This window comes from Lagopus leucura, unplaced genomic scaffold (genome assembly GCF_019238085.1).
Source record: "Lagopus leucura isolate 7727_CA_CO unplaced genomic scaffold, USGS_WTPT01 Super-Scaffold_100001, whole genome shotgun sequence".
Lineage (NCBI taxonomy): Eukaryota > Metazoa > Chordata > Aves > Galliformes > Phasianidae > Lagopus > Lagopus leucura.
In genome coordinates this window covers 82,353,596-82,368,873 of record NW_024962262.1, presented here as the reverse complement: position 1 = coordinate 82,368,873, position 15,278 = coordinate 82,353,596, and the positions used below count along the sequence as shown (strand labels likewise).

The 15,278-nt window shown below is 36.2% G+C and overlaps 1 protein-coding gene across 1 annotated transcript in view; it reads right to left on the bottom strand.

The window, feature by feature from the left end:
• Window positions 1-873: 873 nt before the first annotated feature.
• Window positions 874-15,278, bottom strand: part of ROBO2 (roundabout guidance receptor 2) — a 409,630-nt gene continuing 395,225 nt past the window's right edge. The window contains exons 26-28 of the mRNA XM_042867094.1: window positions 10,568-10,828; window positions 4,691-4,792; window positions 874-3,687 (exon numbers count right to left, since the gene is read on the bottom strand). Of these exons, the coding sequence (XP_042723028.1) occupies window positions 3,683-3,687; window positions 4,691-4,792; window positions 10,568-10,828 (368 nt within the window). The 3' untranslated portion in view covers window positions 874-3,682. The remainder of the gene's footprint in view (window positions 3,688-4,690; window positions 4,793-10,567; window positions 10,829-15,278) is intronic.

The window sequence follows — 15,278 nt, the reverse complement described above, 5'->3', positions numbered from 1 at the left end:
TGAGGACTCTTTCCCAAGCTTAGAACACATCTTTTTCCCTGACTGGCAATGCATAAGCCAGCATAGTATTATTTAAACAGTCATGTCTTTCTTTTACATTGGCTTATTGTTAAATCAATATACTTAAAATATTCCATGCTTTTTTTTTTTTTTTTTTTCTTCCCCAGGGAACACTGTTTCAGTGGTATTTCAGGTGAGAGCAAAAATTTAATCAAAAGGTCAACTGACCAGGATAAGGACTTGAGAAACATTAAATAACAAAAAATAAATGTCTGTTTGCATCACTGGTATGGCAGCAATACACCACTGAAGTACATGGAATAATTTATTAATCGATTCTTCAGCCCTCCCACATTTAAAATTGAGCATATGTTCAAGCAAAGATTGAGAAAATTTGATGTAGCATCTATGCACATCCTGGGGATACCCTACTCTGGGTTGGCAGTAGCTCCACCAGTACAAAACCTCACAGGTCAGGGGGTGCTCAACTACTGAACACATGTGTATATATATATACTAGATTATGGGCTTTAAGCAAGGTACACCATATGTTTGCAGCCCTTACTGTACACTGACATAGTATGTATGCAAATGGAGGCTGTATCACTAGAATAGCTGTATCAGTGTAATTACATTGGTACAACTATTCCCAACGTGGAGAGGAGCTTCATGAGAAATCCCTATGGCAGATGATGTTTCCCATTGAGCTATTTATAAGACAGCTATTAACACAGTTCAAAAAGCAGGGTATAAAATGATCCTTGTTACCTGTAAGTGGACAGTGATGATTATAGTTCAGTCTATGTTATTATTGCCTGATTGTTACCAGTTTGGATTTTCACATATTGACTCCTTACTCAAGATGTTTTAACATAGATTTGAAATGTGAGTATGTTTTATTTTTTTTCCCCAGTAAATATACAATACACACTTCAACAGGACTATTAACCAACTTTTTATGCCAATTAAACTTTGCTGCACTAACAATACCAATGAAACACATTAAGAGGTCATACTTTTTCGTGAACAAACTGTAGCCAATAAATATTTTTTAAAAAAAACAAATTAAAAAACAATTCTAAGTGCTGCCACAACATCCCTTTTCTTTAAACACATTATTCACAATAAATGTTTTCCATTTTTTTAAAAAAAGAAGAATTCTTCTTTTAAAATAGTAAATTAAATGGCATTTTAAAAAATATGTACTGTGGTTCATTGGAAGTACACTGTATAGAAAAGAGAGAAAAAAAAAGAAGAGACATCACCTGTAAGATAATGGAGACACTTTGCGATACACAACAACACTTTATGTAATATTGTAAGCAAATTATTAATGAACAAAAATGTACAGAAGCAGATGGACAAGTTAGTGAATATCATGGTACTGCACAGCTTTAATACTGACACACATTTACTTTCCAGTAGAAGAGATAAAACACATATTTGAAAGTAATTGGGATGGCTTCATCGACTTCTAATGATACTGAATTTTAAATAGGATATAGTGAGTAAGGTGTTCCACCAAAGCTCAGCACAAGCTTTCAAATTAAGAGAACTGTTCCCTTGGTGACTAGTTAAACACTTTTTTTCAGAGAATTCAATTTGAATTGTACCCTGAATAATCTTCTCTTCATATGATAACAACAAAGTAAAGAAAACATACATGTGTATGTATGATGCCTTCTTTGTCTTGCTTGAACAATTTTGCACATTTTTAAATAATGGTTTTAACTATAGTGATTAAACAAGCAGGTAAATTACATATACTCATTGGTCAGTTATATAGATAAATGCATTCATTTCTCCCAACTCTTTTCGTAACCTGCTAAATAACAGTCTTGACCTTAAGGAAGTTAACTATGATTTTTTTAATATTTGATAGTGCTGAGTTATAGCTGATGGTTGTCGTGTTTTATCTTATCATGGAATGAGTTAATGACATGAAAAGCAACACATATTCAGCATTGAAATTTACTCTTCTAAAATTCTGCCATTACTAAAAGTGTCCTTAATACTGGTGAGCTCCAAGGCAATATATAAAACAACATAGACTGATTATATGAAAAGGGTATTCAAATGGAAAAATGTTCATGGTCAGAAATAGACTAACAGAAATAAGCTATAGGATGCAAAATTTAAATTAAGCAAATGAGGGTGATACCTATATACAACATTCTAAGAAAAGTTTGACAATTCAGTCATTGAGATTTGAGAGGTACAGAAGATTTGAACAGAGTAATGAAAACTAATGAAGAGACAGAATGTTGTCATTAATGTCCACTTACAGACTTTGGTTTATTCAAAAAGAGTATAAACATGCATTATTTCCTCATTATAGTAGGGTGTGAAGCCACTCACTAAAAAAACAGTTCAAGGATTTTCTTTGCTTGTATCCAACTTTTTGAATGTGTTGCATCGCAGAAAATATTCCTAAAACAATAATTTGACTGTTACGTCTTCTAAACACTAAAAATTTAGTGAAATCAGCTTCAGCTCTCACAGACTTCAGGTAACAAAACACAAAGGTTTGTCTAGACTGCATCAAAACAATTAATGTCATGAATTTCAGTGGTGCAGCTCTATTTACTATTGTACTGTACATGTATTGGAAAGATGAAATAAAATACTCTGACATTTAGTTTTTTTCAGAAGCAGCCTGAATAAGTTTTAATAATAGATTGCATCCTTAACTACTCACTAGGTATTCCTTGAGTTTATACTGTTTGTTTCTTCTGGGAAATTTCTGACTTACATTTTGGGTTGCAGAAATTAATGATAATAATTCTTTCAAAACTGCAATATAAAACAGCTTTAGTGAAACACCTTAATTTCTTTTGTTTGTAGCAAGGTTTGCTTTTCTTTACTTTTACTTAATGGCATTGGATGGCTAAAAACAGATAGTAAGGGAATCATTCTAGTGAAAGGGTCTAGGCCATCTCATGCTACTGTTAATTTTCATACTCACTCTTTAAACTCAAACTTCCAACTTCTGACCCCTTCTTAAATAGGAAGAGCAACTATGTTGTCTGCTTTTAAAAGGTTTAAATCTGTCTCTAATGTCTTTACTGACATCATTTTTGCCTGTCACTTTCTCATTTCTACACCCCAATGGAAAACCACCTAACATACTCCTTTACATCCAGCATTATCCAAAGTAGCTTACAGTACATAAACCCTCTTCACACATTCAGTCTCTTTTTTTCTTCATGTCATGAGGAGTAGAGTTTTGTGCTTATCACCAAATAAAATTGCAGTGCAAACTTTAAACATAAAAGTTACACAATTAAAAGTTAATATATGGCACCACAGCCTATTAATTCACATATAGTACAACAGACCAATAAAAACAGACATGAATATGAACATAGCTAAAAAGAAGGTGAACTTGCATAGCAATGCAACAAAAGAAATTATATACAGAAGGAAATTCTTTTCATCCTGGAGGGTGATTTTTTTTTTTCTTTTTGTATACTCCTGACAAGGAATATTTTAAGGTGGATGGTGTATAAAGAGAAGAACACAAGTATCTGTGGGATATGTGGCTGTGTGTCTTTACATTGCATTTACAGTTCTTTTAATAGTACATAAATAAAGAAAATGTTCATTGCACTGTTTAGTGTCATCACTTCCATGAGTTCAGCCCTGATGGCCCATCAGAGCAGCTTGCAATGTGTCTTCTCAACTACTCTATAGAGAGAAAGAAAGAGAAAGAGATTGTAATATGTGAAAAACAAACAAAGAAACAAACACACAAAACAAAGCCCATGTCAATATCAAAGCATTGTAGAATAAATATTCAGTAGGTTTGGATAAAGGAGTTAATTGCTTCTAAGATGAAAATCAATGGATGCTAAAATTCAGCACTTACCAACATCATATCTGAAATACCTCATTTTGGGGTTTGTGCACCAAAATCTCTTACAAGCTGCTTGGTAGTAACAGTAGGTGGGTAGTTACAGAAGGTTTGATTGCAGCAAATAGGAGGCAGAAGTTCCAACAGCTGCATCGACTGAGCTAGCTTAGATCGCGGTGTACTACTTTAAGCAAGAGACTCAAACCTTTTGGCATCAAGTGCCACTGTCATGCATGCAGCATTAACAGGACCTCCATCTATGGTCAAGAAGAGCATAACATTTTGCAACAAGCAACAGAAGGCTTAGGAAAAGGCATCACATCCCTGACATCAATTTGCCCAGCAAGTTTAGCACTGTTTCATTCACTCCTCTGAGAAAAGTCTCCAGTAGCATTTCTATGACAAATATATTATACTTTGCAAAGAAAATTCTAAATTGTTAGAATCTCTGTTCAATTTTGCCAGTGTTTTTATTCTCACTAGCATTACACGTTTAAAGATGTAATAAGTAGATAATCTTGGTGTGACTTAGATCTGAACTGGTACAAGTGAAAGAGTATATGAACTTCACTTGACGCTGGAAAAATATTGCAGAAGGCAATAAGAATAAGGTTAAAATTTAACCTGGTCATCACACTGCAATTAATTCTCTCTTCACAATGATTTATAATTTGTCTTTTTTTTTTTTTTTTTTTTTTCCTGTTTGGGAATTTCAACTATAGCTAGAGATAAACTTACATAATTCACCAGTAAACTGTCCTTGACTGTTTGATCCCACATAGCCTACATCGAGAAGGTCACTGGCATTGCGTTGGTGACCTCCTCGCAAGACTTCACCTTTTCTAGGTCCGGTGGATCCTTTAGAAGAAGCTGTTCCTGAAGAGCTGTGGCCGCCAGGGGATGGAAAGTTGGGTTTACTATATGGTACCAACGCCTCTTCTAAAAAAAGCAAAACAAACCAAAATCAATACACTAGGAATAAACAAACTATTCTGATCTGGACATCATATTCATTCCTTGTCTTCAGGTATATGTCTTTTGTCTTTCTTTATAGCATGACAATTTTGCCAAACAAAATATGCAACTCAGTGTTGTACTCATAGACATAGAAACTAGCATAAGCTTAATCTTGCTTTCGTGTAAACTCATGTGTTAGTCTGTATTAATTATAAAAAGCCTAGATTCATTATGAAGTAACAGATCACAAATTGCTGATTGTTTAATAAAAATAGATGCACATACAATTTCCAAAACAATGCAGCTATGATTAGATTTTTGCTTCAAGCCTACAAGAATATGCTTTTTCCTTTTCTTTATTTTAAATTATGGTAACATTACCTCAATCAATTTAGATAAAGAATTGCAATATCAGCTAATTTAATTAGGTTCCAGCAGCTCAGTAATTTCTAACGATGCAAAGTACACTGAAGATTTTTTTTAACTGACTGTAAATAACACTGAGACATACTATATAATACATAACATTGGTAGCTGTAGTATTTTGGGTGAGTAAATCTTCCTGCAGCTTGTTTCATGTTCCATTATAAGCAAAAGGCTTACTTTATTCATTTTGCCTGTTCCTTAGTGAAGATCTGTTATAATGAACTGCCTGCAAGAACAGGATTAATTCTCAATAAAGCACGAGACTAAATATATTCACATAGCATCAAGTAAAATGAGACATCTCATCTGATTAGAGTTTTTGGGAGATATTTTAATAATCTTGACCTAAGAGGCAAAGCAGCAGCACTGATTTAACACTGAAATAGAAGCACTATTTTCTTTTCTGGATATGATCCACTTTTGCTGTCTCAGAAGTTAAGAAGGAGACATTGCTAAATATCATTCAATGCAAGAAAGAGCTGAAATATATGTCCTTAGCAAAAATAGAAAAATTGTTTCTTCTGAAATCGGTGGGTATCTCCTGCTTGAATGTTTTTTTTTTTTTGTTGTTGTTGTTGTTTTTTTTTATGTTGTTTTTGAAGTGAAACTGGGATAAAAGTTTTTTTCTTTTAATTTCTCATTTTCTATTGTTTTTACTACTAAGGAATCTGACAGGAAAAATTACACCTTCTTTGAAAGAGGACAGAATTGCAGAAAGAAAACTAGGTGGGGATGGTTGGAAAGAAAGATAGATATGCTCTTATTTTCATTAACAAAGCCTTTGCAAGGGTGGCAATAATGGCACACAATTAACTTAGAGAAATGCTAAATAAGAACATATTTGTGGTGGAAATGCAAATTACCTTTGTGGAGGAAACACAAGTTCAATTCTTTGTGTCAACTAACACAAGCATGTAGGATACAGGAATTCCCCATATGTTCTCCTATTGAACAGAATCTTTTCATAAGGTAAATCTGTTGCAGAAGAGGGCAAACACCCAACTTCCTTCTCTGCCAAACTATCTCCCTATGGTCCTGCCGAAGGAACCAGAATATTTGCACTGCAGGACATTAGGGTATTATCAGTGTTTTGTTCTATGACGGTGCTGTCATTGCTTAAATGTAAATAATTGCTTAAAAGACATAGTAAAATGCCATTTAACAGCCAAAGCCTCTTAAATTATGTTACCTGATCTTCATATACAAACTCTAACAACAGAATCAGATGCAAACCTGATTTCCAAAGGCTGGCTGAAATACAGAACAGCTTGCATTAAGGCAGCAATAAAATAAGCTGCATAAATCAGCTTAGCAGAAAGCTGGATACATTTTTAGAGGATGGAAGGAAAAGTCACTAGCATTACAAAAGAGTTTGAAGATGACATATACGGTCAACTGATTTGTTTTCCTGTTTTGTGGATTCAGGATAAGGCCTCCTTTGGGTTCAATGAAATGTTGAGGAAAAAAATAACCATGAATAAATATGAAGTGCATTATCATTATGGAGCATATGGTGTGTTAAATTATCTGTTGTGCCCTCAGAAATAAATGCAATCCATAAAATAAACATTTGTGACATAAAATAAAGGCTAAGATTTTCATAACACTCTAGCACACGAAATGAAGGTGTCTGAAGTCCTTAGGTTAGACTTACTTTCACTGAGCAGTACTCAAAGCAGTACCATGCCTCAGTCTTGCAAAGAATATGAGGAGACACTGTCAATGCCTTTCTCTATGAAAAACTGAGCCAAACTGAAGTTATAATTTCAACCTCTGCAAAATCTGGGTATGCATGTGTAGTAAGATGTTTTGATATCCCACGAGATAACTAAGAGGCTTCTAATATTATCAAAGCAATTGCAACCTGATCTAGCACTACTTACTGTAGAAGGGTAGCTGAGAATGTTTTATTTGATATGCAGCGTTCCACAGTTAAACCATTACCAAGAACTCAGAGATGTTGTCTATTCAGAAAGCAATCTTGGGAAATCTTGGTTCCCAACATTATTCTTCAATTTGCCTTCAAAACAACAATCTTGCTTTCAGAATTTCACCCATAGCTTGGCAAGGTCCAAATAAAGCCCTCCAAAGTGCAAAATAGATATTTTGTGGAAGTGGATAGCTAATGAAACTCCCTTTGGAAATTACTGAAAAGTGAGAAAGAAAACTCTCTCTCATTAATAAAGGAAAAGGAATGAAGCACAAGTAAAATAATTTTTAAAAATATTGATAACATAAATAAACATCACATTCAAGAGCAGCCTTTTTCAATCTACCAGAGAAAGGGGCACAGAGCAAGAAAACTATAATGCATGAAGCTAGGATGGGAAGAAAGACATACCAGATGTGAAGGACTGAATCTCCCCCACCAGGAAAAAAACATAACACCTACTGCAGCAATCCTCTGTAATGCATAAAGGACAAGTATTCATCCTGGTCATCCTGTCCAGCCCTAAATTCATTACTCAGGTGGGGCACTGGAATTGTCAAAAACAATTTTTGTGTGTGTGTAAAGACAGATAAATGCAAGTCATGCAGTATAGGAAATTTACTATTTTACTATTAATTTAATAATCTCTGTGTCACAGAATAACAGGTAACTCCTCTTTGTACTCTTAAATTGGAGGAAAAGGAGAAGAGTTCTGGTTAAGAAGGTCAGACAAGCATACTTAATCTTTGTTCACAAAGAAATGAGATGCATTAAATATATTGTGATATTTTGTGTATGTTTCTACAACTTACACATTCTAGTTAAAATTGTCATTATGCCAAGTAGCATTTTAGCTACCTGGATGTCTGCTGGGGAAGCAACACGGTGGGCTGCAAGCAATCCAGGAGACTCCTGGAGTCTGTTGAGGACAACTTCCTGGTCCAGGTATTGGACAGAGCAGCCTGAGGTGAAGCATTACTGGATCTGGTGCTCACCAGTGCTGAGAAGATCATTAAAAGCACTGAAGTTGGAGGCAGTCTGGGCTGTAGTGACCATATCCTGGATGAGTTCCTGATCTCAAAAAATACGGACCTGGCAAAGCGCAGACAGAATCCAGAACTTCAGGAGAGCAAGATTCTGGCTGTTTAAGGAATTACTGGTTGGGATCCTCTGGGAAACTGTCCTTTAGGATCATAGGAAAAGAACAGAGCTGGCAGCTCGTTAAGGACCTTTCTGAAATCACAAGAGCTCTCCATCTCCCAGCACAAGAAATCAGCAGAAGAGGCATGACACTGGCATGGCTGAGAAAGGATCTGCTCAGCCAGAAGAAATAGGCAAAGGACAGTTTATCCCATCTGATAAATGAGAAGGGAGAAATGACAACTACAGACACAAAGAAGATTGAGGTATTCAGTAAGTTCTTTGCCTCAGTCTTCACTGGCAGTCAGGTCTGTCACATGCCTCTCACATCCCTGAACCTCTAGGTGGGGGTTGTGGATGCAATGTCCCTCCCACTGTACGAGCAGGGCAAGTCTGAAGCCATCTCATGAGGCTGAATGTGTACAAGTCTGTGGAGCAGAATGACATGAATCCCAGGGTCCTGAAGGAACTGGCTGATGTGTTTGCTGTGTTATTCCACCATATTTTAAAAATTATGGCTGTGACTGGAAAAAGGAAAACATTACTCCCATATTTAAGAAGAGGACAAAGGAAGACCTGATCACTACAGATCAGCGAGCCTCACATCTGTGCCTGGGAAGATCATGGAGCAGATACTCCTGAAAGCTATGTTAAGACATATGTGAGATGAAGAAGTGATCCAAGGCAGCCAGAATGGCTTCACCAAGAGCAGATCTTGCCTAACCAATCTTGTAGCTTTCTGTGATGGAGTGACAGCATTAGTGGACAAAGGAAGAGCAGCTGGTGTTGTCTTCCTGGTCTTCTGACATGGTCATACACTACATCCTTATCTCTAAATTGGAGAGATATGGATTTGAAAGGTGGACTATTCGGATAAATTGGTTGGATGGTCACAGCCAGAGTGTTGTGGACAGTGGCTCTATGTGCAGATGGAGGCTGGTCACAAGTGATGTCCCCAAGGAGGTATACTTCAGACCAGTGTTCTTTAACATTCTTCTCAATGACAGAGACTGTGAGATCAAGTATACCCTCAGCAAGTTTGCTAACAACACCAAGCTGAACAGTGCAGCTGATACAATAGAAGGGAGGGATGCCATCAAGAGGGGCCTGGACAGGCTTGAAAAGTGGGCCCACGAGAACCTAATGATGTCCAGTGAGGTCAAGTACAAGGTGTTGTACTTGGCTCAGGGCAATCTACAGACTGGGATGCTTTAATATGCTGTGCTGTTCTTTGAGGACTTTACTCATTAAATCATGTCCCCATGACAGCTTTGCCAGCATTTTGCAATTTTTTTTAGAATGTCATTTATATTAGTGTGCTAAATTAACTAGGAAAATTAGCATTGGAATAAAGTCAGAAGAATAGTACAAGTACATCTAGTGTCACTGGGGGAGCTACATACAGACTAGAGGTGTAGCCCTAGAGGAAGATCATGTACTTTTTTTTTAATTGTCTTTGAGCAATTGTCTTCTTGTATCACTTTAATCAGCACTGGGATAACATATGATTAGTGGACTAAAGAAAATCCCTAGTAAGGGGACTTGGAACAGCAGCTTTTACTTGCAGTCAGGCTAAGAGAAGTGATCTGCAAATAGCATGGAACTAAAACTACAGTTCAGCATTGCCTCCTTTACACATTTTTACAGACTTGAAATCCCCTTAAAAGATAAAGTCAGCACTCAATAATATGAGCAGGTCCTGTGCTGAACGATTGTGCCATCATCTTGCTAGGTCTAGGAGATGAATGTTGCTTTTGTCATGGCCTTGAATAAGGAGAAGACAGTATTACAAATATAGCTGGAAGGAGTGTCGGTAGCTCAGAAGGATCAGCCTTACTGCAGATATATGCAAAAACAACTAGTGCCAATTTAGATCTAGGTTGAAAGAACTAGAAAATTCAGCCCTGTAGTCTAAATAAATATGTCTAATAGAAACTACTAAAAAAACTCTTCCTTCTTCCCTGCCTTCCTGAAACTGTTCCTGTTTCTCCCATGACCATGCTTGACAACACTATTAATTGTCAAAACAATGCAAAGAATGCACAGAGTTAGGTTATAATGAGATATAATGGTTGCAGGAGGGAAAGAACATGGACTGCAAGCTCCCACTTCACCTTGCCTTCTTAAAAAATTTCTGTTGTTAGCCCCAGCAATGCAGGAATGCAGAGATGGAGGGTGAACTTAGCCTCCTGCCAGCTACAGAAATCCTCAGCTGAAAAGCTTCCAGAAACATGGCCTGGGCTGGTGCAGCACACACGCACCTGATCCAAATGCTTGCTTGTGTTGGGCTTTCCTGAAATCCTCTTGGCGTTCTGCAGAGCTTATCCACTCCTGGGTTTGCCGCTGCCACTCTAGTGATGTCCTAGCTTGCCGGTCCAGGGAGCTCTTTGTGTCATCTACGCTGGGTGCATGCTGCCTCTCAAGAGAGCTTCCTTTCCTCTCTGCCGAGCCTCCACGCTGGCCCGGGCCTATTTGCTGCCTTAAACCCTGACCAGGTGGTGGGTCAGGTGGTGGTGGAAGATCTAAAAAATGTGAATAAGATTTAGATGAACTAATTTTTAATTGAAACAGAGCTTCCATTTGATGCTGAAAAGAAATGAACAATAAAAACGTCTCTCACAAATGGCTTGAATCACTTTATCTGCTGATTTTAAAAAAAGGAAACTTCTTGTTAATCAGAAATTACTTTCCAATAGATTTCTAACTCAAGTTACTGTACTGCTAGCTCTTTCTAACTTTCCTAACAACCAGTAGACTCACTGCAAGTCCTGATTTACATTTCTAAGCATGGGATTTATTTTCATTTTTATCTGCCTCTTTCAGTAACAGTGAACAATTAAGAAAGACTATGGAAACCAGATGACAGAGTAATTCTTGCCCATCATATTGGGGCTTGCTTTATCATTCCTATTTTTTGGGCTTCATTTTCAGTTTGAGGCTTACACCCACCATCTAAATACATGATTTTATCAAAATGTATAAAATTCCACAGTATCTTTGGAAAAAAAAAAATCACAAATGTACTGTCACTGAAAAAGCACCAATACATCTATGGAAATGGAATCACAAAGCAACGGGTGAATATTTTCTTCACATACATTTTCAGTGTTCTCTCGAAACCAGTAGTCTTCACACATACCAGGATGGCCACTCTTAAGGTTAGCAGTCTTGCAAATATAACCAATCAACATGAAATTTCACATAAATACTGAAAGACACTTGCTTGATCCCTCTATGCACTCTGATTCTTTTCAAGTTTATGGCTTGGGCTACTGAGATGTTTTTAGGATTGATGGTGAAACTTCTAACATTTGTGGGGGTGCTTTTTGTTATTTAATTTGTTACCAAAGATAATTATAGAACCTGAATAATGACAATTCTAACTGTAAGATTTCATGTAAACCACATGATTCTCTAGTAAGAATCAAGAAAATTCTTACATTTTTAAAAACAATCAAAATAGAGAAAAAAAAGTAATTTAAATATTCTTCCATATAGACTACTCATTTTATACTTAGAAAACTTGATTAATTCTGGCTTTGGGCAAAGCACAACCCAAATAAATTCATGCTACCCAACTTCACTAAATCTATATTAGTCTACACTAGATATGGCTATACCCCACTTCCCGGTATTCTGTATTTTAGGTGAAGGTTCATCAAGGAATTTGTAAAGCATGGAAGAGTAAATCTCTCCTTTGCCCACAGGAAGGTCTGATTTTCTTAATCCTAGTGAGACTTCAATTCATTTTATACACTGTTGAGGAGGCCTTTGGATTTAATTTATTTGAAGCCTGTAATTCAGCTTCACATGAAGCTTCAGGTCCTTGCTACTAGAGTTGATACTTCTGTCTCTTATATATGGGGCACAAATACTTCCCAAGTTGCTAAGACGTTGTTCCAAACCAGAACTGTTTCCCAATGTTAAATGCAGATGTGTGGGATACTTGTGTCTAAAAGGGAAAGAAGTTGTGTCTGACGTTGCTTCTGTACTTTTGCTCATAGCTAAAGTGCTATATCCGAAATTAAGATATCTATCTTCTGGATAGAACAGTTTAATAATAATCTGTCAATGAGCCTGATGTGTGCTTTATGTTCAGCACTAATTTATTTGAGAAATTTTTAGTTATGAATATAGATGTGACCTTTCATGACAGTGGCAATACTTGAGTGACTGTAGGTGGAAGCAGGGTATGGGAGCTTGCCAATGTTAAAATTGCTTTATAGTGTTGGCTTCCAAAATGACATTTCTTATAATTGATTTTATTACAATCATAACCAGTTAATGTACAAGAACCACAACACTGGCATCTGCTTATGCAATCTGAAATAGATATTACTGAAGTTGTGATTTATAAGCACTTTATGAAGATGCACTGAATCCAATAAATGTTATTTTCCAAGATGAAATATTTAGTTTAATATAAACAAAATTTTTAAGAAGTAGTACCACAGGAAAAAAAATAAATTAAAATGATTGCAACATTATACTTCCTAAGATAAAGAACACTTCTTCACAAATTGCTGTCTAAGAGTTGCTATTAATCAGATATCAAGGTGAAAAGGTCTTGTACTTAAACCATCCTGCATGCTCCAGAGCTAACTGAAACTCCTGAAATTATAGTAGACTTATTTTATTAGTCTTCTGTTAACCTGGATTTTGCTTTTATACGTTAGTAAAATGGGCAGGAAATTGCCTGATGAATAGAAGTGAAATCAAAAAACATGTTTGTAAAGCTTTTTTAGTGTTTTAGAGCTCTGGATGAGCTAGCTGAAATGAAAAATAAAAATTATTTTCTGATGAAGCTTCACACAATTATAGAAGAATTACAGAATACTACGGAATTAACGTAAACTGGCTCTAGCTTGAGTACATACTTACTGAACTGTGCTAGATATGTTTGAGAAGATCTGACTATATCATTTGCTTTTTCACTTTTTTACTCAGGTTGATTGTCAGAGTAACACCTACCCTTCATTTTTAATATAAAAAGGTGGAAGAGAGCATCATTTGGCAATGTGGCTTTCTATTCACTCCACAGCTCAAGTAGTCTACTGCAAATTTTCTGCCTTAAGTAAAGTTACTAAATACGCTGTTATTTTATTGGGGCATATAAATAAAGACTCCATATATTTGGAGTCACGAGTTTCCTCCTCCAGTGTCACAGTCTTGTCTTTCCCCATCTCTTCTTTCCCTTCTCAGCCTAAGATGTAACTAAGCAACTGTGCATGCATCCTTGCATACACTTGTACATATGTACCTACATGATGGCTAATGGTTGGAAATTCAAATGCTAGTAAAGGGTAACAGGTCAGACGACTTAGTATTTTCAGTCCCTAACAAGCAGACTTGTTACCACACAGAGGGAAGCCAACTCATACCATAATGTCCGTTACTCAAGGGAAGATTTGAATGTAGATAATTAGGGACTTCAGGAGGATTTTCAGTGAAAGAACACATAATGATGTTACTGAGTGTGTTACTGAAGTGTTACTGCACTTCCATCTACATTACATTTACCTTCCAAGTGCCAGGTAAAACACCCGAAAATCCATACTGAGCTAGTAACTTTATAGGCTGTGGGATGCTATCCAAACTACCACTTGCAGCCTCTAATGGCAAGCTTATCAAACTTGCAAGGCTATTTGTAAGTGTATTGAGGGGTAGGGGATGGTCTGATTTAATAACAGAGGAATTGTGATTGAGAAGCTGTAGAACATCAGAAAGCCTTATCAGCTGCAGATGCATGATTCTCTTGGGATTACTCCGGCCTTACTTTAGCAAGCAGAGCACTGGCCAAATGACTGAGACATTATGTAAGCTTGGGCACAACCTCTCGTTATTAGCTAGAAAAGTTAAAGAACCAAGAAGCACAAGGCCATCTCTTCCTACTTGTGCTAGTCATTTGTTTTCCTAGGGGTGATATTTACATTTAATAAGACTCTGAACCACTTTCTTGTACCAGATAGTAAGCATCTTCACTACAGCCTGCCTTAGTTAAAATTGCATATTAACAAGAGACTTTGAAAGCTAATATTCTTAAGTCATATTTCTCTACTTTAACCACCAGCCATGGTTCCTCTCTAGTTTTTCTTTGTTCTTTTAAACCTCATGCTCAAACAAAGAGGAACTTTCACCTGCAGTTATGCAGTTACCGTGTAATTGCACGTATGGCAAATTCCATTATTTTGTACTTTGTGAATATATTGATTTCAAGAAAATAAATTATTCCTTGAGCACTAGAAGTAGAAACATTATGTTAGTTTTGTTTGTTTGTTTTTAAGGTTTTCCATTATTGACAGATTCATAAGGTATTTTTCCTTTGTCTCCACAGTCTTTTAGGATGGGAAAGTTGAAAAACAAGTTGTACAGGAGGACAAATAGGATAATTCAAAGTAGAATCAGTCCAGAGGATTTGGACCTGAAACTGTAGATTGATCTACATATTCAGTGATCATTTTTAATTTTTGGACACTGGAAATTCTTAAATGTCGTCTGTTTCCATACATACAGGTGGTAGCAGCAATCTTAGTTCCCTAATTGACAAATGTCCTTTGCAGATTTAGCTATGACTCAGACTTGTCCTTACACTTTAATGACTCATATTCAGCAACACTCGAAGTGGAAAAAGTGTACAATTTGTGTTTACTTGTTTCTGTTGTGAGAGAGAATGGAAAAGGATCCTGTATGACTTCTGAACACTGTAAATTTTTGGAATGCATAGTAAGCGTTTAAGCTAGGTTTGTAACAGGCAAATGTTAACAGTGTCCAGAAGTTGTTACTGTCTATGCTTGAGAGGTTGATTGTTTAAGAACATGGTATAAAATTGGAGTTCTGACTCAAATATACTAAAAAAACTCCACTAAGATTAGTGTTTTATAATGAATAATCAAAGATCATAGGAGATTCCTCTTTTAAAATAAATCTTAAAATCTGATCCCTTTCACCAATTTAAAGCAATGTCAGATTTTA